This window comes from Corvus cornix, chromosome 21, assembly GCF_000738735.6.
Source record: "Corvus cornix cornix isolate S_Up_H32 chromosome 21, ASM73873v5, whole genome shotgun sequence".
NCBI classification, from domain to species: Eukaryota; Metazoa; Chordata; class Aves; order Passeriformes; family Corvidae; genus Corvus; species Corvus cornix.
Window position 1 is genome coordinate 5821320 of NC_046350.1, and position 24593 is coordinate 5845912.

General features: G+C 46.2%; 1 protein-coding gene across 6 annotated transcripts in view; it reads right to left on the minus strand.

The window, feature by feature from the left end:
• RERE (arginine-glutamic acid dipeptide repeats) overlaps window positions 1–24593 on the minus strand; it is a 176029-nt gene that overhangs the window by 72384 nt on the left and 79052 nt on the right. For 5 of the 6 annotated variants that reach the window (XM_039563939.1, XM_039563938.1, XM_039563934.1 and 2 more), the window contains exons 4-6: window positions 12523–12628; window positions 10943–11039; window positions 7675–7779 (exon numbers count right to left, since the gene is read on the minus strand). In XM_039563939.1, the coding sequence (XP_039419873.1) occupies window positions 7675–7779; window positions 10943–11039; window positions 12523–12628 (308 nt within the window). Of the gene's footprint in view, window positions 1–4109; window positions 4303–7674; window positions 7780–10942; window positions 11040–12522; window positions 12629–24593 lie in introns of those variants that run through there. The other variant, XM_039563940.1, reaches the window with a different exon arrangement.

Consider the following 24593-nt stretch of genomic DNA (forward strand, 5'->3'; position numbering starts at 1 on the left):
TGGTATCAACATCAACGGCTTTACTAAATAAAACCAAGCCCATGTTAGACACATGCATTGTAGAATAAACTGCAGTCATACACTTTACACTGATTACCAGCCATTATTAATGGCCAGATAATCAGCTACATCCACTGAAAGTGTCACACAGTAAAGCAATTCTTAGATACTTGTGACTTCTGTAAAATTAACAGAAACTCCCAAGAAAGTCTCAAGAGAAGGGTTTTTTAAAAAAGTCTTTTAATTCAAATAGTCCAATATCCAAGATGAAAGACCCCTGCTCTTCAGAGGCAGTTCTAAAAACATCTGGCAAGGATCATTTTGTTCCATTTCTAGAGGGACAAAACAGGAGAGAACAAAATCACTCCAACTTCAGCAGATTAAAAACCAGTTTATCAGGGCCTGAAAGTGACTGGCACTGCAGCCAAGAGCATCTGCTTATGGTCACTGTTGGAAGGCAGGATATTGAGCCAAGTGCATCCTTAATTTTAACCCAAAATTATCTTATGCATGTCACGTTCATACACTGCACACTTCAAAATGTAAAAGGGACAAGCACGTTCAGGCTACTCAACCTTTAACCAAAAAAAAAAAATCGCACAACTACCACAAACCTGAGTTAAATACCTCAGAGGAACAAGTTCCCTGACTTCACCTGTGTCTTAAACCTTCATTCTTTAAGCAAGATTTTAAAATTAATTTTATAGAAATAGTATCTAATGCTCAGAAAATATTCTTTCCCCTCGTGACTATAAGCTTCATTTAAAACCCATTTTAACAGTGTGTTATGATTTTTAAAAAAAAGCTGAAGTAATTTTGTGTTCTGGGCGAAAAATCCAACCTGTATTTCAGGCAAATGAACTTGTGAGGGAAGGTTCTCAGCGCTTGCTCACTCCAAAGCAGGAATGAATAAACATGTACCAACTCCTGTACCTCCAGAGCAAGCTCCAGCCTGCTCCTGACTGCAGGGGCACCACGGGAAGGACGTGGAGGCTGCCCTGCTGCTGTCTGCAGAAGGAAGTGCTTGCACAAGTTCGAGTCAGACAGGAAAAGCTTTTTCAAGATAACGTTATTTTTTCATCGTGTTTATAGAGGAGGAAAAAAACAACCTATAGAGAGTTCTCAGTGTGTCCCAGAAGGTGGGATGGAGGTGACAATCATTCAGCCAGGTTACTGCAAAGGAAGGAAGTGCTCTCTCCACGCAGGAATTACCTGTGTGGGGAACATTTTGCTGGCAGGTGCCATGGAGCACCTCTCTAACACTTGTTTACCTCCAGCTAAGGAAGACACCAGCATTTTGATCATAAGTTCAGAAAAATGAATTGCTGGGAACCATTGCAAAATGCAAAGGTTTTTATCTGGTTACACACGATTTTAACAGAACTGGAGTGTTGTTTACAAGCAGCATTTACACTGGTGAGTAAATGTGCAAATGAATCCAGCATGGAATGACGCTGTTTAAGTGTTTGTCCTGTACAGTTTCTAAAATGGCCAGGCAGTGCCTTTGCACTTCCCAGAGCAAATATTCACTGCCAAACCAGACTGAACACCACAGCAGCACCACTGCTCCAGCACAGCCCCAGTTCCTGTGCAGGACAGCGGAACTGGGCAGCAGCACAGCAGGGAACTCTTCCATAAAGCTTCATCAGATCAGAGACAATAATCAACCTCTGGGGCTCTGAACTTGCTTGACAACACAAGTCTCCAGCTTCCTGAATAGCAAACACAAGGAGAAGCAACAGCTCGTGTTAGAGGTGATAAGCATGAAGAATGGGAAGCATGAAAGGAGCTGGAAGGTATCCCTAGTTCCACCATACACCTGGAAACAAGCTCTAATTAAAACAAATTACATCCTAAAGAATTGGAAGGAAGGGGAAAGAGGTAATCTTACTGATTTATGCCTGGAAAAAAAAGCTGAAATGAAGGCAGAACAAAGGGAAGAGACTGTTCTTCATCTGAAGGACAATATTCAAGCACTTCCCATGATATATCTGCAATTTCTAACAGCTGTTTGGAGTGGCATTAACTCACCAGACCACCTACCAGCACTGCCTGAACTGGGAGAAGCTGCTGGGCACCCAGCCAGGACAAAACTCTCCGTTAGGAACAACTGCAGGAGCACAGCTCCAGGCTGACCAAGGAGGATGGGGCAGTTCAGAGCACTGCCAGCACCAAGACACCTCACAGCCTCATCCGACTGCCAGCCAGGCTTTCCTTGGGTTGCTTTTTCTGGGGGAGGGCTGTGGGTTTTAGGGGTTTTCTCTGGCTGGGGGGAGCAGGGAGGCTGGGTTTCTATTTGTGTTGTTGCTTTTTTTTTTTAAACCCAAGTGTACAGCCCTGTGCACCTGAGGAGCACACAAACCTGAGGAGCTGCTTGGTTATAAACTGGCTGCCCAACCCCTTCTCTTCAGCCTAGAAGTGAACATTTAAAACCAATGTTAAGGACACGAGCTAAGCTGCCATATCCCTGTATTCCTGCAGAGCACTGATGGATTCCTGCACATATTCAAGTAGCTCCTTTATTAGGAATAAGAATGTGTCCAAAGCTCAGGCCCATGGAGACTCCTCTCTAAACTAAGAGGTGATCCAGCCAGACTGAAGCTCAAGGGAACTGAGCTCTGTCATCATTAGCAGGACTTGCTTCAGCCAATGGCAAAAGTGACCAGTGATTCACATGAAATAGGTGGTTTTGATTTTTTTTATGCTCTGGAGGTATAAAAGGAAATGGATAAGGGAATGACACTTGGGGTAGGATACAGACATGGACATGGCACTGACACGGGCAGAATTCTGCAGGTTTATTCATCACTCATTCCTCAGCTTCTGACAAGAATCACAGGCTGGGTTGGGTTCAAAGGGACCTTAAAGATTATCTTGTTCCACCCCCTGCCATGGGCAGGGACACCTTCTACTATCCCAGGTTGCTCCAAGCCCCATCCAACCTGGCCTTGGACACTGCCAGGGATGGGGCAGCCACAGGGTGCTCTGGGCACCCTGTACCAGGGCCTCACCACCCTCACAATAAAGGATTTCTTAATTTCTCATCTCATTCTGTGCTCTGTTAGTCTAAAGCTGCTCCCCCTTGTCCTGTCACTCTGTGCCCATGTGAGAAGTCGCTGTCTCTCCCCAGTGACACAGCCCCTGCCAGGTGAGTGACAATGTGTGCAGGGCTAAGGGCCAACCTCCTGCTACAGAGTTCCAGAGATGTCACTGGGAGCAGCACACACAGTCCTGTCCCCTTTCAACCCAAACACTGCAGGAACTCCCAAACAGGTTCCCCTGACTGAAGCATCTCCCCAGCCCCAGAGCCCAGGGCGAGGGGTGAGCTCTGCAGGACCAGGGCAGGACAGCCCCGCTCTGCACAAGGACAGAGCCCTGTGAATGAGAACAGGCTGCACAACCGTGTTTGCTCCACCAGCACACCCGAGTCCTCTCGGACCCATTTATACTTAGCAGTGACACCGCTGGCTGTCCCACAAGGACCTCAGAGCCCAAGCCCTGCACTTTACTCCACCAGCCCAACCCCGTGTTTGCCAGCCTGGCGAGCCTCTGAGGTGCTGCCTGCACAGCTCTCCCTGAGCTGCTCTCCTGCACAAGGCAGCACTGCTGCGGTTCAGATGCACCAGCGTTATCTGCGTGTGGCTGACAGCAAACACAGCCACAGCAGCTTCTTCTCCTTCACACCTGGGCAAGTGTCAGCGGGATCAGTGCCCTCCATCACCGGGAGAACCACCCATCCTCGGAGCAACCAATGGCTGCAGATGCACGACCCTCCTCTCGCATCACCCAAACAGGCCCAAACATCCCCTGATTGCACTCCTGCAGTGCCGGCAGGGAGGCTCTGCAGCTGCCCAGACCTGCATGCACACAGCTCCACTGAAATCCCAAAAACCCCCCCAAACCCACCCCGCTGCAGCGTTTCTCCCCGTGCCCCCCTCGGCAGGCAGAGCCCCTGCAGTGCCCTCCTGCTCCGGGAGCAGCTGCTGCCGTGCTGGCAGGGCTCTGAGGAACATGCAACAGCAATGAAATGATCTCATAAACATTGCAGAAGTGACGAACAACAGCAAAAATCACCATGGTTTCGGGGAGGCCGGAGTGATGTAGCCTACCTGCAGGGGCTGAATGGATCATCCATGACTATGACAGGCGCTTGTGGGTTGGGATGGATTGCTGAGCCCTCTATTACCAGCTCAAACTCTGCCTTTTCCACTCTACCAACTCAAAATGGAGGCACATGCGGGCTGGGAGACCTCGCCGAGCCTGCACTGAGCTTGTGCTGTGACCTAAGCCCGCACGCAGAACGCAGAAACTTCGCCCTCGGACCGGCGGCACTGAGCATGTGCTGTGACCCTCCCTCCCTCCCTCAGCCCTGCCTCCCTCAGCCCTGCCTCCGGAACGGCTCCGCGGGCTGCCCGCGCCAGCCCCGCTCCGCGAGTAAATACAGCGGGGATCCGCGAGTAAATACAGCCAGGGATCCGCGAATAAATACAGCCAGGGATCCGCGAATAAATACAGCGATCAACCCCGACCGGGGATCCGCCAGTACAGCCGGGCTCCCCACGCCATCAACCCCAGCCGGGATTCCGGAGATGCAGCCGGGCTCCCCAGGCAATCCCTGCTCTGTAAATAACAGCAATCAGCCCCGGCCCGGGCTCCGCAAATGCAGCCGGGAGCAGCCGAGCCCTCCCCGGCCGCGGGAGGGGATGGAGGCACGGAGGGATGAGGGAGGGATGAGGGATGAGGGGCCTTGGCTGGGGGATCCCGCACGGCCAACGCGCCGAGCCCAGCCCGGCCCCTGCGCTGCTCCAGGTGCGATCCAAGCACCAGCCCCAAAGCTTTGCTACTCCCGCTGCTGAAAATCGCCTTCCTTCCAAGGCTCTGAGGGCTTCAGGTGCTAAAGCTCCACGTTTGAATGCACAGTTCATGTGCTGGAAAGCGGAGCACGAAGCTTAGTCACAGAACACTCGCGTTCTCCTGTCAGTGCTGCAGCGTACAGAGCATTTAGGGAATATTAATTCTCACAACCAGCACGTGTGAACACAGCGTGAACCCCCGAGGAGCCAGGCCTGACTCACTGCCTGAGCTTCCCGCACCAGCCTTCATCCCTGACCTCCCTATTTTTATTACTTAATTCTCAAACATGCTCTTAGGTACCATTTACATGAAGGTAACATCCCTTCCCCTGCAGCACGCAAGGCTTTAATTAGGATACATCCCTCTACATTTTCCAGAGGATTTCCCTCTATTTCCCTCTTTTTTCTGAGATGCCTCAATCTACGATGAGGCTAAAGAAGGAGAAAAAGTTTCCCAAATTTTCAAGTCTGGAAGACAGAGTAAGCAAAGCAGATCAGGCCACAAAACAAACCTTGATCTTGTCCTACAATACTCCAGTGAGAAATTTTCATTGTAGCATAGGTGGATACACAATTTCCTTGTTGATTATTCTCTGTTACCTCCCACCCCCTGCTTGGGAACCTTCACCAAGAGCCTGGCTCCTTCAATGAACTACCGTAATAATTTAATTGTTCAGTAAACTGAGTGTTTCAGCTCCTGTGGCTCTGCTGAAACGATCTAAAGCCATTCCCTAAGATACAGGACACCCCAAAAATCACATAGCTCACAACATCCCCCAGCAAGAACACTCCAGAAGATTAAAAATAAAGGAAAAGCAAATGTTGTGCAACTAAAACACAAATGCTTCCCAAAACCTCCACTCCGAAATTCATCCAAGCCTTGAATGTTTGGCATTATTTTTTTCTACAACACTAAACAATGTTTGGGAGGAAGGATTTTGATCCATGGCCATGAAACTCTTTAGAATAATACCTGGTTATTTCTTAGTTCCAAGCAAAAATTCAGCAGCTTTTTAATCTATGTATACTCAGAGGTGTCAGTGTCAGCCTTCACTTAGCTCCTCTCTCTGAACCTTCCCCATTCCAAGACAAAATACAGGCTTGAAGAGCTGGAATTAGGAAAAAAGCCTGGCTGCAACCAAATGAAGGAAAACCTACTTTTGAGAGCTGGCCAGTCTGAGTAATTAGCTGATCAGTGAGTGCTCTGCTTTGTCATTTCATCGATCTCTTCAGGCTCAGTCATTCTCTAATAGCTGGAAGAATTAACAGCTACTTCTACACAGAAAGTGGGTTTAAAACCCCACTGACAGCAACAAAAATGGCATTTCACAGGAGAAATCATCCATTAGCCACCAATACAAACACTCAAACCCAAAATGCATTGAAGTACAGTGACAAACACAGAGGTCACAGAGGGTGCTGAGTATCAGAGAGGGGCACCATAAAAACCTCATAAATGCCTTGCCTTGGTGGACTGCTCAAAAGAAAATACACCAGTAATGTTCCAAAAGCATTCTAACATATTGTTATATGTTCAACTTCGGGATATTCCCAGGGCTCAGCACAGCAAGATTGGCTCCCAGAGACTCACAGTGAAGGGGAAGTGCCCGAGTGAGGGAGTTTCACCAGTCCAGTCCCCTCTCAGCCACAAAGACAGATTAAGACACTTCAGAATAAGGTACAGGAAGCCTCATAAATAGGCAATTACATAATAAATACCCACACAGGGAGTTCCTTCCTAACTGCAAGCAGTTAGTGGCTGGCAATGCCCTGAAGCACAAAGATTCAGATCTGCATTAGAAACAGTAAATCTACCATGTAACAATTCAAATATTTATTATTTATATGCTTATCTAATCCCCGCTTCAAATGAGACTTTTCTCCGCAATATCTCTGGAAATCAAGGTCCACAGCTGATTGTGTTCTGCACTGAAAGGAACAATCACCTTCCAGTGGGCACAGACCTGGGCCAATTTATTCACCTTTCACTGGAGTGCTCATGGGAATATCCCCCCTGAACCACAAACTCCTCAAGGCTGGCACTTGTGAGGCATTTTCTGTGTTCAGAAAATCCCATACATGGAGAAAGTGTTGTGTTTGGACCCAGAAAATAACAAAGCTACAGCCTGGCCTGAGCTGTGCTTTCCAAACACAGCTGTCCAAGGCTGGCTGAACAAACCCCAGGCAGATTGAAGAGCGTGCTGGACACACCTTCCTCAAATACGAACTGATTCCCAAAAAAGTTCTTTCTCTACCTCTCATTTGTTCTAGGCCAGCAAAGCATAAACCAGGAATTCCTGCTATGGGACTCTGGAATGACTATTTTCATATGAAAGCAGGAATTTCCACACTTAAAAACTTTCAATTTAATTTCTTAGAAGTGTCTAAATTGCAACTTTGCTGACTAGAAGATGCAAATGATTTTTAGAAGTATTTTCAGGGGTGTACATTCAACCAACAAGACAGCCAAGAATTCCTGATAAAATCTGCAACATGTAAAAAGCTTCCGCATTTCCAAGAAGCTGTTTAGAAGCAGCACATTATTTACCAGAGATGCATCCGGATGTCAGGACTCACTGTACAATTTTGTTTCGTACTCTGATTTTTCTCTTGTATAAACACACGCTCAGAAAGGTGCAGCTTCTCCCTTGCATCCCTTCCACCCCACCTTCCTACCAGCTGGATTTTGACCTTTCTTCCCTTGAGTAATTTTCATAGAATTAAGGTTGAAAAAGACCTCCAAGATCATCAAGTCCAACTTTTGAGTGAACACCAGCTCAGGTCAGCGGTGAAGTGGAGTTTAAAAGCCATTTTCACATACCTTGTCTCTGGATTATAGCCCAGGATGTAGAAAAATGAATCCACTCGTGCCTTGAACTCTCTAGCAGCAAATATGTCAGAGAAATGGGAGATGTTGCACTTCCCTCTGAAAGAAAGAAAGAGGAGAAAACAGCATTAGAATTCTAGCTTGAATAACAGCTACTTTAATTAAGTGCCACTGCAATCTGGGTAGAAGCCACAGGCATCCTTGCTCTCATAAATGTCCAAAACATCATAAATACAAGGCTGTTGTAAGAAAAATCCACGTGGGTTCTTCCCACGGTGGGAAGGGAAGGAAATGCAGTTACAGCAGCTCAGATGGTGCTCCACAAACATTCATTAATTCTCCTCCAGCCAGCACAGTCCCGAGGAGCCCAAATTTAATCAGCCCAACAAACAATAGCTAGAAATGCAATCCTGACAATGTCTAATTTGCAAAGTTTCTACAGTTCTGTTACAGTTACATTTTCCAAAATTCTACTGTCCACATTGTTGAAGTCAGCTTTCTTTCTATTTAAGAGGCTGAATAAAACTTCAGTTTAACAAAAACTCCAAATAAAAAGCAGAGCTGTGGTGCTTTTAGCAAGTCTGCAATCCAAATTCCAAGCAAGCAGAAGTTTCTTCCTTCTATTTTCATTCCTGAGAGAGTAAAACATACAAAGACTTATTAAAAAAAGAAGAGGAAAAATGGATTCTTGAGGATTTATTAGCTTGTTCTAGCCCAGATTGCTAATAATTTTTTTGATACAGCTTGCTGATGAAGTCATTATCCTTAAGATGAGCATTAAGACCGACTATAAGAAGTTGCTTCTTATTTCCTGGATGGTTTGTTGGGCTGCTGATGTTGCACAGCTGCTCGTGCTCTGCCAGTCACACAGCCCAGTTTGCTGCCCCGGGGTAAATCACATCAGAAGCAGGCAGAGAAATGGGCCAGGCAGACAGGGCTGGGCCTTTTTATCTAAACCTGAGTCAGTGCAATGAACACAAACACAAGATATTTCTTTTCCTCAGACTGTCAGGCTCTAACACAGATCTCATCTCTCCTCACTGGTATCTCCTGAACAGTGCTCACCATTATAAATGGGCTGGCTAAGGGGCTTATTGAACATGGTAAAGGTTTGCCAGTTCTGGTTAAAAAGGAATAAAAAGTGCTGTAGCCACCAGCACACCCAGAGGAATCATTGTTTTCCTGCAGTGATCCTGCTGAGCAGCGTGGGCACAGAGATGCAGAGCTGGCATCCCTCAGCAAAGGATTCATCCCTGAACAAGAGCACTGGGGAGGCCAAAACGCTCAGCTCGTTCCCCTTCCTCATCTTTTCAGGGTAAAGCACTTCGGAAAGGCTTCAGCAGCCAGCAGCCTCTCAGAGCTCTGCCCTGGACCTGGAGCTCTGAGTAAACAGCTGCTGCAGGGCACAGGAATGCCCCAGGAGGATGAGGGATGAATAAAGTCAGGGCTGTTTTGAGGCAAAATTGCTCCTGGGAGTGGAGGCTGCAGAGCTGCCCCTGGGACTGCCCAGTGCCCAGCCCATGCCCCTCCTGGCAGACCAAAAGCAGCCCTGGACACTGCCCAGGGCCTGGCAGGTTGCAAAGGACCAGCAGCAGGTCTGTGAAAATCACTCACTAACAGTGATTTTCTCACTGGAGGCTGACGCTGGTTTCCAAGTTTAGTCATTTAGAAAGACACAAAATGAGCAGGGGGATTTGTTTTGATATTTCACATTAAATTCACATTTTAAAGTATTCTGGGGAAAGGGTTTTAGCTTCCTTTCAATAATTCACCTGCCAGCTAGTAAGTATTTTCCAGATAAGCTGCATTATCTCTATCGATGGCAGCAGCACATCCTGTTCACAGCATTTCAGACCAGGAGTTCTGCATTTCACCAGGAAGATTTACCAGAGAGGTAAAAAGCACGTAAATTTTATTACGCACTTCCACAGAGATCTACAACTACCCTCTAGTTAAATTTTTCCACTGGTTAGAGCAGAAGATTGGTAGTTACAATCACTGGTTTTATTACCCAGTTTGTCATCAATTCATTGTGTGTCCAGAGCCATTTGTTTGCAGAGGGCAGAGAAATAATCTCATATTATAATAAATTAGAATTTCGTGTTAACCTTTCATGCATCACGACACATTCTGCCTCCTCCATGTTCTCTGCAAGAACACCATGTGCAATTATCCTTATGCTCATCTTGTACACTCAGAGGGTATTTTTCAAGTTTGTTTGGCACACACGTATATTCCATTTTTATCTTCCCATTTCTATCTTTCTTTAAAGGGAAAAAAAGAGCTGGAAGGATGTAAAAGGGAAGCTAAAACACTCCCAGGGAAAATTCCAGACACACAGTTGAGTTTCTCTGTGTCTGAGCACATTTCCAGCCTGGTTCCATCAGGACAGCCCAGCTCCTGTGAGCTGGGCTGCAGGAACGCTGATTTAAAATTGGAAGGCGACTCAGCAGAGGCACTGTGGAATTCCATGGGCTCCTAGCACACCACTGGAATGCTCTGAGCTTATTAAAAAAGTCTCATATGTAAATCAAAGACTTCCCCCCCCACCAGAAGAGAAGCCAGTTTGTCTTGAAGTAAGTGGCTTCAGCAAAGTGACTCTGAACAAAAAAATGTCTCCAGATGGCTCTGGTGAAGCACCATCTGAGCACTATTATCAGGGAGATTATTCAATTTGCATTTTGACAATATCCATGCATGTTTGGCATGCTGAAAATCAGCTGAAAAATAATGCCTTGCTGTTGGGATCTGAAAACATTTGAAGTGAGGGTGTCTCCCTCAGCCCTGTCAAGGTTGGGCAGTTCAGCCAAAAGCCCGGAGAGAGGAAGAGAAGCAGCCCCGGGGAAGGGCAGAGTGCAGGGCACACACCTGGGAGGCAGATTCCCTCCTGGCAGGCAGATTTCCTCTGGGCCGAGCTGTGACCATGGAAAGCACTCAGAAAAAGCCTTTAATGCAGTTTACCCAGGGCAACACCCCGAGAGTCAGTGCTGCAGGAGATGCCACTGTCAGGGGGGAAATCAGGCACTGAGGGAAGGGCAGTGCTTCTGCAGCAACCAGCAAAGACCTGAACTGGCAGCGATGGGAACCAGCATCTGCTGAGCACCACTGAACGGAGGCTGCAGAATTGCAGCTCCCTGTTGAAGCAGAGCAGAGAGCACAGTCACTCACTGCAGGAGAGGAGGACAAAGCTGAGCTGGGTGTTAATGACCCCCAGCCCCAGGAACCTCTGTCCCAGGCAGGCTGTCCCCAGCCCATGACTGACCTGAGGGCAGCAGCGTGGTAGGTGTCCACGTAGTCAGAGATGAAGAGCTCTCGGTTCTTGATCACCGGGTCTGTGATCACCAGCTCCCGCCCCGAGTCTGCAGGGAGCAAACACAAACAACCCCTGACACACCAGCTGGGCCACCACTGCCCCTGTGCAGCATCCCTGGCAGGTCACAGCTCGAGGAGTTCCTCAGATACCCATTCTGAGGTGACAAACACGCTGTTCACGTGGCCAGGAAAGTAGGGGATGTAAGAATTAATGTGCAGGAACATCATATCCATTCCTACACATCAATTCTCCCAGAACTTCTGAAGGGAAAGAGTTCTCAGGGGCACGGGGTGACACATCTGGACCACCAGGAGCACTCACTCCCAGCTGAAAGGAACCAAGGAAATTAATTTGTTCTGGTTTCCAGGATAAGGTTTTGGTTGTTGTGCATATTTAATGTCAGACCTTCAACAAAATCCTGACAGTAGGAACTGCGCAGTGCTCTGGTAAATATTGATATTCACGTTCAAACACAAAAAATTCTGAGTGTTAACAAAGCACTGGAAGACAACTTCTTCCATGACTTCTTTCTAATACCTTTGAGGAAGACACAAAGATACTTCTCCACTCACATGAGACTGCATAAAAAAACAGCCATGCTATCAAAAATACTTTTTGACACTGTGCCTGTAATCTCATTGTTGGAAGTTTCAAATAAATTAGTAAGAGAAATGTTAGATTTGTGGAGCTTTTGCTAAAAGCACACACATAAAATATCCTTAAAAAGGGGAACGTGTGCTCAACTTTGTTCTGTCAGGCACCAGAAAGTTGCTGCATTCCATATTTCAATCATCAACTTTTATCATCATGGTTCACCTTGGAGTATCTTCAGAATTTTTAACAGTTGCCTCAAGGAAATTTCCTGGTAAGAACAGAAGCAAATGTTATGTCTTCCCTGGAGGCAAGAGATAAATGGCACTGGTATATGATACTAAAGTTTCTTCTGCTTCTATTAAACCCAAGATTACACTTGTTTTTGCAAAGAGAAAAGGAGAAACTGAGCTCCAAGTGCTTCAGCTCCATCCCTCACTGCAATATTAATCACAGTGAATATTCATGTGTGTAAGGGAGCATGGCTGTAAAAGACACAGTTGTCATGGCACTGTGGCAGAACCACAAAAAACAGAAGGGATCCACAATTTCTGCAGATAATCTGGTGCTCAGTTAGTTATCAGTACAGTGTCCAAGAGGACCACCAAGGACCCAGGCTTATTTTGCTTTTCTCTCCTCTCTCAAAGAGGGAATTATAATTATTATTATTAATACACTATTATTAATATTGTCGTTATTATTATAAATTATTAGTAACAATACAGCCCAGCACTTCCACCACACCTGGAATGCCCCTGATTACAGGGACAGGACACACACCAGTGACACCAGGCAGGTAAGAAACCATCAGCCCTTTTCTAATACATTGTTCTCACCACGTCCTGGTTCCATAGCCCTGTGCAGAATTGTTGTGGCTTTGTTAAACCTCGGATTGAGGGCAGAAGCAGAGCAGGGCTGGCTCTGCAGAGCCCACTCACCGTTCTCGTTGTGCCTGTCCTGCACCAGGTGCTGGTACACGGAGTCGGGCACCTCGGACTGGCGGTAGTACCACTTCACGTTCATCAGCAGATGGTCCCTCTTGCTCTGAAAAACAACCCTGGAGCATTACTGACAGGGAAACCAGACCAGAGCCCACTCAGTCCTCGCTGGGAAAAACCCCTGAGGTCAGACTCTAAGGGAGGAAGGCATTTCTGGTGACAGATTGATTTTCAGCCCAGACAAAGGCAAGGAGAACCTCCTGCTCACCGTGCAGTTGTATCTCTGTGTGCATGTGACCAGCAAACCCCAATCCACTGACTCCCATTAACTAACCCAAGGAAAGAGGCAGGGATCAGAAAAGGACTGCAACTTTTGGCCTCATGCAGCATGGTCTTACACTGCTAATTTCCACAAATAAGAAGTATTTATAGCCAAACATGCTAGAAAGAATACCCACAGTAACACCATTCAGTGCAGCCATTCTTAACAGCAGAAACCAAGAGATAATAGATTTTCTTCCCCCAAGGACAGATGGATCCAGACATAATCATAGACCTTCTTTATTACACAAAAGAATAGGATACTGCACTTCAATCACAATAATTACAGGCTCTGACTGCTCATCAACCTCACAGCAAAATTTACACAAAACTGTCTTCCCCAAATGCTCTTTTTTCATCGAGGCTCCAGCCGCCAATTTGTTCCTTCTTAGAAGGAAACTGGAGCATAAACACCACTTAAACAGAGAATTTTTAGATCAAGTCACTACAGACTCTGCTCAGTTTGTCTCTGAACCCCTTGGTCTGCAATTCTTCCTGCTGCTCCAAAACACTTGAAGAAACAAAGGCCTGAAGGGAAAGTAACATTCTTTTGGCATGAGGCAACCGCAGGCTTGTTTTCCTCTGGACTGCAATCCTCTAGACCCTTCAAAGACTGCTCCTAAAACATTTCCAGTTCCGAGTTAAATCGCAGGTTACTGGGCCGGGAGGTTCTATTGTCTCTCCCCTGCACCAGCCTGCGTGTTGCAGCTTTTCTGCTGAATAAACAACATCCAAAGCTTCCCAGTAAAAAGCGTTTCCTGAGCAGAGCCCGTGTAATACCAGCAAACCACTGCCAGTGGCAGCATTGTGCCAGGAAAGCTGGGACTGAGCCACCACTTCCACATCCCCAATCCCCAAACCCGCTCACTGAGCATCCCTGGGCTGTGCAGGAGGAACCCGAGCCTGCTGTGGTGGTTTTTTAAATAACGCATTTGCAATCAAAGCCAACAAGCTTGTCTAATGCATGAAAAAAAATCAAAAGGACAACGAATGAGAGGCGGCTCATATTTCTGCTGCCTGCTGTTCAAAAATTGGGGTTGCAGACTTGTCTGTTCTCCTGAAATAATGCTCTGTGCATCACAGCTTTTATGAACAGTCTCTCTGAATTCTGAAGACAAAAAAGTCCAAGTAAATAATCTGTTACCCTCTCGCTAAGAGTTCATAAATTCTATTAGTGGAGCTTGCAGCAATGATGGGAAACATCAACCCAGCATTTCTCTGCAAATTCTCTTTGTATTTCTCAGCTGAGAGGACAAAAACCCCACTCTTTTGTTACACAAACCCTGGGGGGATGCTCGGAAAGCTTCACTCCGGCACGAAAACCATTCACATACATAAGGACAGTTTACAACAAGCATCAATGCTCTGATTTTCAGGGTTTGTGCCTCTGGAGTCAGGTATCTTTCAAAAAATACAACTCCAAGGAGCACTGCAAAGGAAGCACAGGCACATCTGTGCATGGAACCACGAGGGAGGACTACAAAATACAGCGTGGAATTTGGTGGTGGTGGTTTGGAATAGCAAATGACACCAGGGGGAGAAGGACTGGAAATCCACACTGTGCTCTGCTGGGGAAGGTGCTGCCAAAGGGTTCCCTACAAACCAAATCATCCCAAGCATGAACAAGCACCCACAGACAAGGGGAGATCCGAGAAAAGAGAGGGACTTGCGGCACCTTGGAAAAAGAGGAGGAGAAAGGCAGGCAATGTGAAGGAATGGCTGCAGCCTCCTGTGTAACCTCCCAGAGACGCTGCCAGGAAGGGACAGGTTTGCAGGAGGAACTCTGGGAGTGCCCAAATTCTGTGTGCAGGCGATCCTTGACATCTGCATCCACTGAGGTGATCCCACAGAAAGGGAGGGATCAGCACTGCCAGTGTTTCACTGCCCTGGCATCACACAGAGCTGGGAGCTGCAGCTTTAGGCCAAGGCTGAGGGGATGTGGTGATGCCACCAGCCCACTTCCCTCTCATTTCTGTCACAGAACAGCACAGGCTCTCAGCAGCGGGGACAAGGCCAAGGGCAGCACTTACAAAGCATTCTGACACTGGAGGGAAGAAATCAGTGGCTCAAAGTGAGGTTTCTCCCCTGCTGCCATAAAGGACCACCACTCTCCCACCTCCCAAAACACCCTTTTTGGTCCTTCAGTCAAAGCAAAGAGAAGTTTCTGCTGATTGCCACAACTCCTGGAAGCCCCACTTCGACACCCAATAAGCACTAAAAACTGGAATAGCAGGGATTACACAAGAGCTTATCAGGAATATTCACAGTGAACACAATGCAGGCAGGCAAAGTATTTACTGTGTTGTGCAGGATTTTATCAGCTCATCACTCAGAAATCCCACACTTCAGGAAAGCACAACCTCTCCATGCAGGCTGGAGCTCTCTGCCAGTTCAAGCGTTTGACTTTGATGGGGAGACAGTGATTCCCACTGGGAATGGGAACTCCTCAGCACACATCGGCTGTTGCCTCACTGTGCTTTGTTCCAGCCACTCTGCACATAAAAGAGAACAACAACAATTCCTCCCCTGAAATCAGATTCACAATCCGGAGGCACGGGGAAGATTGGATTTCAGGAGGCGGGGCTGGATCGAAGGAGTTTCCAGGAAAGTGATGAATTGCCAAGGATGCCATCAGGGTGGGACTGATGGCACTGACAGGGCAAGACTGCAAAGCAAAGGAAATTACAGGGGATTCCTAACACCCAGAAGTGGCTCTTCTTTCACTACACCTCAGAAAACAAAAATAATGTGTCCTTTAAAGCGATGGAGAAAAAACACAACGTTAGAATTAGAAGCAAACAGGTGATAAAACTAAAACACAACCAACCCAAATGTGTGGCTGAGCACAGAGGAGAAGCCATGGTCTGCATCCACTTCCCAGGCTTTCCACTCCTCAAGCCTAAATTCTATTAGAGAGGCATTTTAAGTGATTTAGAAATGAGAAGGAAAAGGGGCCAGTGTAAATATCTTGAACAATTATCAGACTCGTGCTGCACGCTGCTGACAGCTCCCCATTTGAATCATGGAATGCTGCCTATGGAATGGCTCCGTGCCTCCATACACAGGGCAAAGCAGCAACAAAAATATCATTTACAATGAGATGTGCAAGGAACCTTTACAGAAAAGTCTGTGACGATGTATTTGGGGTTGGGTTAGTTGGGTTGTGGGTTCTGGGTTTCTCTGGGGTTTTCTTTGGGAGTTGTGAGCTGATCTCCCTCCCAAATACCTCTTTTTACCACCATTGGTCATTTTTGTCCAATTCATTTCAAAGCTTCAGCCTGACAACTCCTTTCTGTACCCACTCTCCAACATGGATGATTTTGTGGGGTTTAACCTGAAGCTTCAATCTTGCTAAAAATACAAAACGTCTGTCAGAGTCTCCCTTTTCACATTTACATCCCTCATGGCACAGAAATTCCTAGACATGCTATTTTGTCAGCCAACTTTCTAAATACGTATGTCATTTCTAAAGCAGACTATACTCAGAGGTGTCAAGGCGCCAACTTCTGTGGCAGACTATTTATTTTCAAACCATGTGCACACAAAAGAAGTGTCCCCTACTTCCTAAAGTGTGACTTTTTTTTCCTTTTTTACACCTTTACATCTGAAAAGCTGCAGTCAGTCACATGCCAAATCCAGGCTTGCAGAAATTGCAGCCATGGCAAGAGCTTTAAATTTCAAGTGTCCTTCTGTCAGCTCAAAATGATTCCCTGTGCTACAAAACCACATTCTCCCCTTTAATGAAAATATTGTCTTTTGCTGCAGCACTCACAAAGTGCTCATTTGGGGGTTTTGTTCTTGCTGACATTTTGGGTTTTGTTCCTTTTAAACAGCATGAATCAGTTTTGGACGTTGAACAAGAATTAGATGGAATCTGTAAATGGATCAAAGCATCTCAGTTCACAAGCATCTGGTCAACCTCTATTTCAAATGAGCCTCTGCCTTACAGGGGAAAAAAATAATGTTACACCTTCTCTCTAAAAGCAGGGATGTCCTGATTTCCACAGCATTTGTGACAGTTCCAAGGTGCCTGTTTTCCCTAGAACACGCTTCAGAACAGTTACTGCACACCCCAAACCAGATCTTCAGAAATTCCATGTTCTCTCTCCAGGACTGTGATGAACCAAACTGTGCAAACGACCACAGATGTCCTGCAGATTCTCCCAGAGGGATTTAATCACTGTACTTCACTACTTGCCCTATTTAGGTCCATGTTAAATCACAACTAGCTTTGGAAACAATGTGCCAAATGCTGGAGATGACAGATGGGCACGCTGGAGTCAGGGAATAGCAGCAATTCCAGAGAAACAAACAGCAAAACAGGCACAAGGAAAAGAACATCTTCCCTTTCCAACGGGTTTTCCACCATGAAATCTCACTCCTGTTGTAGAACTGTTTTTCACACTCAGTCAATTCTGACATTTATTAATAGTCAAAGGAGAGAAAAGGAAAAATAAAGACCACTCATATCAGTGTTGTGGGGACAAGAAAAAAGCAGAGTGGGGACACAAATGAACCAATCTGGAAATCAGGAGCTAAAGAGATACAGCAAGGATTATTTCTCTTCCCTCTCCACAACAGCACGTGTAATTTCACGTTCTCAGGGTATCTTTTTGTAGGCTGTTTGCTAATTAATTAAGAAAACTGATCAGCTGTTTGCAAGCCAAGCAAACCCAGCCTGGAAATGCAGAGGTTATTACTACAAATGAATGTTATTTTTGCAGCTTGATTATTTAATTCAGACGCCTGCATAGCAACACATAATTACTCCTTGCAAACAGAGAAGCATTGTCAGTGTTCAGCAAGAAATACAAATGTGAAATAAAAGCAATAATGTGGCCACATGCAGATTAATCCTCTGTGCCCCTGCCCAGAGCAGCCCGGGCAGGGCTGTCCTCTTACCCTGAGGCAACACAAAGCCTGCAACCTTTAAACCTGTTACTGTTATCTAATGACTGCTCCATCTACAAGAGCTTTTCTAATAGAAACATGCCTTGATGGCTTATCTGGGCACACAAGGCAGGGCACAAAGCAGGGCTGATTGAGCGCAGTAATGGGAGGCAGGAAATGAGAAGCCTTGGGAAAGCCGCGGATAATCGATCAGTGGATTCACTCAAGTGTGAGCTGAGCAGGGAATAAGCTGCCTGGGGTATCAAATATTGCTGTTTCCAGGGTAAAGGCCCATTTCTGTGATCTATGCAGGGGAGAGCATAATTTATTGACAAAACAATATCGGATTTTTTCACAATGGCTTGCGCCTGACATTTTCTGACTGTTTACAGCAAGAATTTTTCTTGTGTCCTTTTTATTCACAAATATAACTCCTTTTGGAATTCATCAAGTCACCTCAGCATGCTGGAAATTAATTCAGCCTCGCATAGGAGTAACTCTGAGATGTCAAACACTCCTCACACTCACCTTGCCCTGAATTTCTGCCTCTCACAGGTGCACAGACACTGCACACCTGCAGGGACACACCTGGCCCCAGACCCCACGGGATGCACAGTCCTTCTGCTCGGAGGCACTCTCCGTTCAGAACAGTGTTTGCTCGAGATCTCTGCTGTAGTTTCTACAAAATTTGAAGCATCAAACATCACAAACAGGTCATTTGTGGCCTTGTTTCTTACAGATGGACAGGGGAAGGCACTGGAGCCCATGAACACACCTGCAAACCTCAGCCCACGGGCACACACTGATACCCACACCAAAGCATAAAACAGCCATCTGCCTGCCTACACCTTCACAAACTGCAAAACGTGGCCAAAATCAGTTTTACATCACGGCACATCATCTGCAAAGTTGTTTGTGCATGTGAGGAGGTGGCCAGGCAGCCCCAGCCCCAAATCCCAGCTATCAAGGCTCGAGCCTTCTCAAAAACACGAAGGTGGTACCCGACTTATCCGCATGTTAATGCCGAGGAGCTGCCATATGCTGTCTCCCAGTGTGGGTGGTTTGGCATTGGAGCTGCCAGACTGCCTCAACAACACAGCCCTCAGTCAGCTCAGCAGAGCTGCTCCAGCACAGCTCGCTCCGCTGGCGCTCCGCGAGCACGGGACGTTCTGCTGGGAGCAGGGTGAGCCCACGAGGCAGGGACTGCACATGAGACAGACAAAGAATAATTATGGCAGCTGAGAACGGGGAGAGACCCGGCAATAAACAGCACTAAAAGGCTGCCTGAGCCTCAGTGAATTCAGCAGTGAAATCCCCCTCACCAGGAGTCAGCACTGAATTTCATTGCGCTTCTAAGGCAAAGTTCAACAAATCCAGCACGTTGTGACAAAAACTGACTAAGATGGAACAAGTGTCACCTAACAGCCCTTAATTTTATTTAGTGTCACCGATACGTCTCACCTTGAACACAGCCTCATCCAGGGTTTTAAAGGAGAAAAAGAACATTATTCATTTCAGGTAATGACCGTAAGAGATGTCTGTATTTAAAATAAACTGTAGTATTTATTCCATCAACTTTCCAGCTTTACCACAAACAAAGCTGCTCACTGTGCTGAGAACCCGCAAGTCACCTGTTTTCATTTAAGTGACATACACTTAAGTACAAAATACCCTTAAAATTTCAGTGCAGTCCTAAATGACAAAAGACAATTTCATCTTGTTAAAAAAAAAAGCAGTTATGCTTAAAAACTGACTGGCTTAAAATAAAACTATGATAAGATCTTCCATGAAGGTTATGGGTCATTGCTTACTACCTCATTTAATCCCTTTGTGGTCTCTTTCTGCTCCGTTTCCCTTTTATGTTCCCTGAATCCCAGCTGTGGTTCTCGGTGTGGGTGAGGTACAAAGTCACCAGGGCAGCCCCGTGTACAGCACCAGGACAAGGCTGTTTAATTACAATTACAGCTGCCAGGGCTCAGGGCCGGCGTGTCCCCCCTCTGCTCCCCCTCCAGGACCCTGTGGCACAGAAAGGTTCCCCAGTGCCCGTCCCTTCCCGGGAGCACCAGCAGCTGTGGCAGCCCAGGATCCCCACCAGCTCCGGGCTCTGCCTCTGAGAACCCTGGGCAGGTAAAATGGGGCAGAGCAGGGATGCTCATGGCAGCTGGGCACACCCAGCTGGGCACATCCACCTTCCCTGGGCAGGTAAAATGGGGCAGAACAGGGATGCTCATGGCAGCTGGGCACACCCAGCCAGGCCCATCCACCTTCCCTGGGCTTGTTTTCCCACCCACATCTCCATGGTATGAGGAATTCCAGGGAATGTTGCTCGTGTTGAAGGTCCTGCCAGCACACAAAGCTGCTGCCCCTCCATCAGCGCCTCTTGAGGATATTGCACTGCACCCAGCTGGGCACAAACCCCAGGTGAGGCCGTGGAGGTGCCACATCTCTGCTGGTATTGCACAAATATCCCAAAACGAGACACACACACACACACACAGGGGGAGGTGTCATTAATGGGCTGTAATTAAAATCACTGTGAGAGAAGGCAATAAGCACTATTTTTGATCAGAGCATCCCTGCTCACGTTTGCTGCCTCTCCCAGCCCCGCTCTGATTGCAGATTTTGCCCTTCCACAGAAGCAGACTGGGAGGGAGCTGCTGACCCAAAACTGACAGGGACCCTTCCTGAGCACCTCCTGCTGTGCTCACACCGCCCGGGCTCAGCACAGGCACCAGGAGCCAGCAGCCACCACCAACTAATGGTATCACAAATGCATTTAACTAATCATTGAATAGATACTCTGGTAATTAAATTCCATTAAGGTTTTTTTAGCATTATGCCGAAGAAGTGCAACACTGAAATGAAGATACCATTCGGGCCCCGCCTGACATTTGCCATTAAATGTCATTTATAGCACATAGCTCAGATCTAATTGCAGAGCAGCACCAGCCATAGTATTTATCACTTCTATTAAAACAAGCAGCACTCAGCAGTGGGGCTATTCAAAGCCATCATACACAGTTTAAATAGATTTCTCACCTTTTAAATATCAAGAGGCCAGATTTTCTTTACCATCTCACTGAGGGGTTTACCTTTGAACAAAGACACACCAAGAGCTGAAGGATAAAACAATCAGGAGACAGTTTGCTCTGCAAACCCAGCCCGGAGTTTGAACAGTCTCCACCTGTTAAAATACCGCCTCATGGGCAGGGGAATTTTATAACAGGAAAAATTAAAGCACCTTTGCCAACCGGCTGGGGTTTGAAACTATAAAAAGAAAAGCAAAGAAAATGCACTGACCAGCCAGCCCCTGTGACGTGGCTGTTTCACCACAAAAGCAAATGCTGTTCCTATGAGGACACAAAGTGTGTTTGGAAAATAAATGCCTGGAAAGTGAATGTTTCCTTGTGCAGCTCCCCAGAGGATGTAATTTTCTTACAAAATGGTCAGTTAGTGAAATGTTTACATCCTCTCAGAAATTGCCCCAACGTGTGTTATTGACCGAGCTGATGCTTCACACCAGAGCAAAATCAGCTTTTCACACAGGCTTCACACGAGGGGGCTGAGGCACTGCCTGACAAACAGGGCCATGACACAGCCTCAGCAAAAACCCTGCCAGTAATTAATGTGCAACACCCAGAGCAGCTCATCAAGAAAACAAAGCAGCAATGTTTAAAAAATGTCAATTTGCAGAAGACACGACTGTATCTCACCACACAGGGAATTTCTAATACAGATTGGTGCTGTCTGCCCTGATATCAATAGCTAAATTAGCAACACCGGGCTTTAGATTTTTTCTTTGTATTTATATGTAAATCAGTACTAAATAAACATACCCCAAAGCAGCTCCACAGGCTGCAATCTAATCTAAAGGCAAAGATTGGAAAGATGGTCTCCATTCATCTGGAAATAGCCAGATATTGAAAACACTAAAATCAGAAATAACTACACTGAGAATAAAAGGGACGCATTTACCTCCTAGAAGAGAAAAAAAATCTCAAAGGAAAAGTTGGGAGAGAGATACAAACAAAAAAACCCTTTTCTCAGGTGCTGAAAGTGTGAACATACAGACAGCTGAGATGGTCCACAAGAAAAGCAGTTCTGAAATCAAGAAATGTGGTTTTTAAACCTCTAGCACACACCATGGACACTCTGGTTTGAATTACAGTGAACACAGCCAGCCAAGCTAACACACAATTCCAAAGTTAATCATTTGTCTTGGGCCATATAATCACCACAGCATTACAACTTTAACAAATGAAGCCACTAATAACATCTATTAAAGAAGTCAAGGTGTTAATTCACTCCCAGGTCCAGCAGCAGAAAGCTTTGAGAGCAACCAGCACTTCCATAAACCTCATGCAGAACTCAAATTCATTTCCTCTATTACTGGAGGCACTGGATGGAACCCATCAGTGCCAGATCCAAAGGCTCTGACTCAGAAATCCTCCTGCAATGGGAATGAGGGTTGGTGCCTCTCCCCTTGTCCTGGGCACAAGGCTTTACCCCAAGCAAATCATCACAGCCAGTCCTGTACAGACTCACCAAAAAAAGGAGGATTCTGTGTGCTACCATCACCATAAATGCAGAAACTGGCAGGGAACCTTACAAAAAAGAAAAATTACTAAAGGTTATTCAGGGAATTTGCACAAGACTTGGTTTGACCGGTTTAGAGAGAGCTCACGATTTAGATCAGCTTCCTTTCACCAAAGACAATCTTCTCAGGAAATTGTTTTTAACATTTCCATGAACTTGGTTCTTCAAACTGCTGAGCAGGAGTCTGCCTTTGGGAAAATGGAAGTGTTACAGATTATGTAATAAAATGAGGAGCTCTGCCTCTCTGTGACACAGGAGTTGAAGGGAGAAGCCTGTTTAGATCAATATTGAAGCCCATATTTCAGCTGCCTGTGCACTTGTCTGCACTTCTGGCTGTGCCATCTCCCTGGGAACCTGACCCAAAAAGGCCTGAAGCTCACTGAGTGCTCAGTACCTTGGAAAAGTGAAATCAAATATTCACGCACTGGCACAGGCAACGCTGACAAATCCAAAGCCATTTCCCAGCACTTGAACTGGTGTAAACTGCAGCACTTGTCCTACAAGTGCTTCCCAATGAGCACATAATAAATTAATCTGTAATATTACGCAGAATTAGCTCGAATTTCAATATTTACCGTGCCTGTTTCAAAAGCAGCCATGCTCCAGATGTGCTCCCAGCTGTTTGTTTTCCTGGCCCAATGTCTTTGGTAACAAACAGCCCCTTGGTTTAATCACCTCCAGTCTCCAGATCAGAGATTTATGATGATATTTCACCACAGTTAATGGAACTTTGCACTTGAGAGTGTGAAGTTTTCAGCTTAAAGGCCCAAACCAGCTCAAAACTCCAACAGTTCATGTTCTGAGGGCACAGCAAAGCCATGAAGCCACACCTGAAATCAGGATGCAATTTCCAGGTATTTCCTCACAGATCTGCCCCAGCTGAGGGAGGGCAGCTCTAATCCCCAGTGCAGGCTGGGATCAAGAGCCCAGCACAGGGAGTGGGAATTCCTGGGTCTGTGAACTGTTCTGGAATGCCAACATGCGAAGCACTACAACACATCAGAACAGGAAAACTGACACCACATGGCAGCTCCCCTTCTGGAAAACACCTTCCTCAAGCTTTTCAGCCACAGACGCTGCAGAAAGCATCCCAGGGAATACCTTCCTGCAGATTCCCTGCCATCCTCTGCAGCCCTGTCTGATATTCCACATTGTGCAGCTTGTGCTTCACAGGGTCCTGGGGTTCACACATATCAAAGCACCCAATTGCCTTTTCTTTTTTTGCCTTCTTTTTTTTAAACCACGAGGAATATGAAAGCACACACTGAAGCTGGTCCTTGTTAGCAGACCCATTTTCATCTCTTTAAACTCAAAAGAGAGCAATTCCCTTGAAAACTGTCACAGCATTTTCCCAATCCATAAAGAGGAAGTTCAACAGCCTCAGGTCACTAATCACAACGATGGGAGACACAGAGCATAAATTATGTCTTTCTATTCCACAGCAGTGAAATATATATATTCTTTTATCTTACTTATTTGATTCTCTCTGTAAACTAAATGTTTCAGATGTGTTTGTAGTCTTAAAAATGATGTTTTACAAATAAAAGGGAAGCACTTTGTTGTTTACACAGTGTGCCTTCCATGAGATATATTAATATCACACGCAGATGGATGGACAAGAATTGCTTTACACAACAACATAACTTGGATATTTTCCCAAAGGAAAAACTTTATTTGAAGTTTGAAGTTGCTTAGCACAAGTTTGTTGGTTTTAATAATTTTGCATCACTTTTAACCTTAAAATGTGCCAACAAACAACTGAAGGGAATTTGATTTAAAAACCCCCAGAAGTTCTGCTTAGAAAGCAGAGCAGGATGCTTACGCACTACTAATTTAATTAAAGACTTCTTTTCCTTTTAAATACCCTCTAATGGCCCAAAACGAACTGAGGCTGCTTTAAAATCAATCACTTTAATCAAAATTACAAGTTCAAATTCTCCATGGATTAGTGTTCAGTGACTACAGTGTCAAAAATGCACATCCATCACATCCCTGGCTTCGAGAGCCGGGCAGGGACCGGCACGGCTCCGTCCCCGGGGGTGATGCCAGGTCCTGCAGGGAGCAGCCCCAGCCAGGGGAAACCAAACCCACTGAGAAAGCCTCTGAAGCTCTGTCGGACAGGCACAAGGTGGAGCTGACTTGAAGCGTTTTCCTAAGTGGCTCCATCAGTCCCCGCTGAATAAAAGGGGATTCTGCCTTTCCTGCCACTTGGGCACAGAACACGTATTCAAAAAAGGGGATTCTGCCTTTCCTGCCACTTGGGC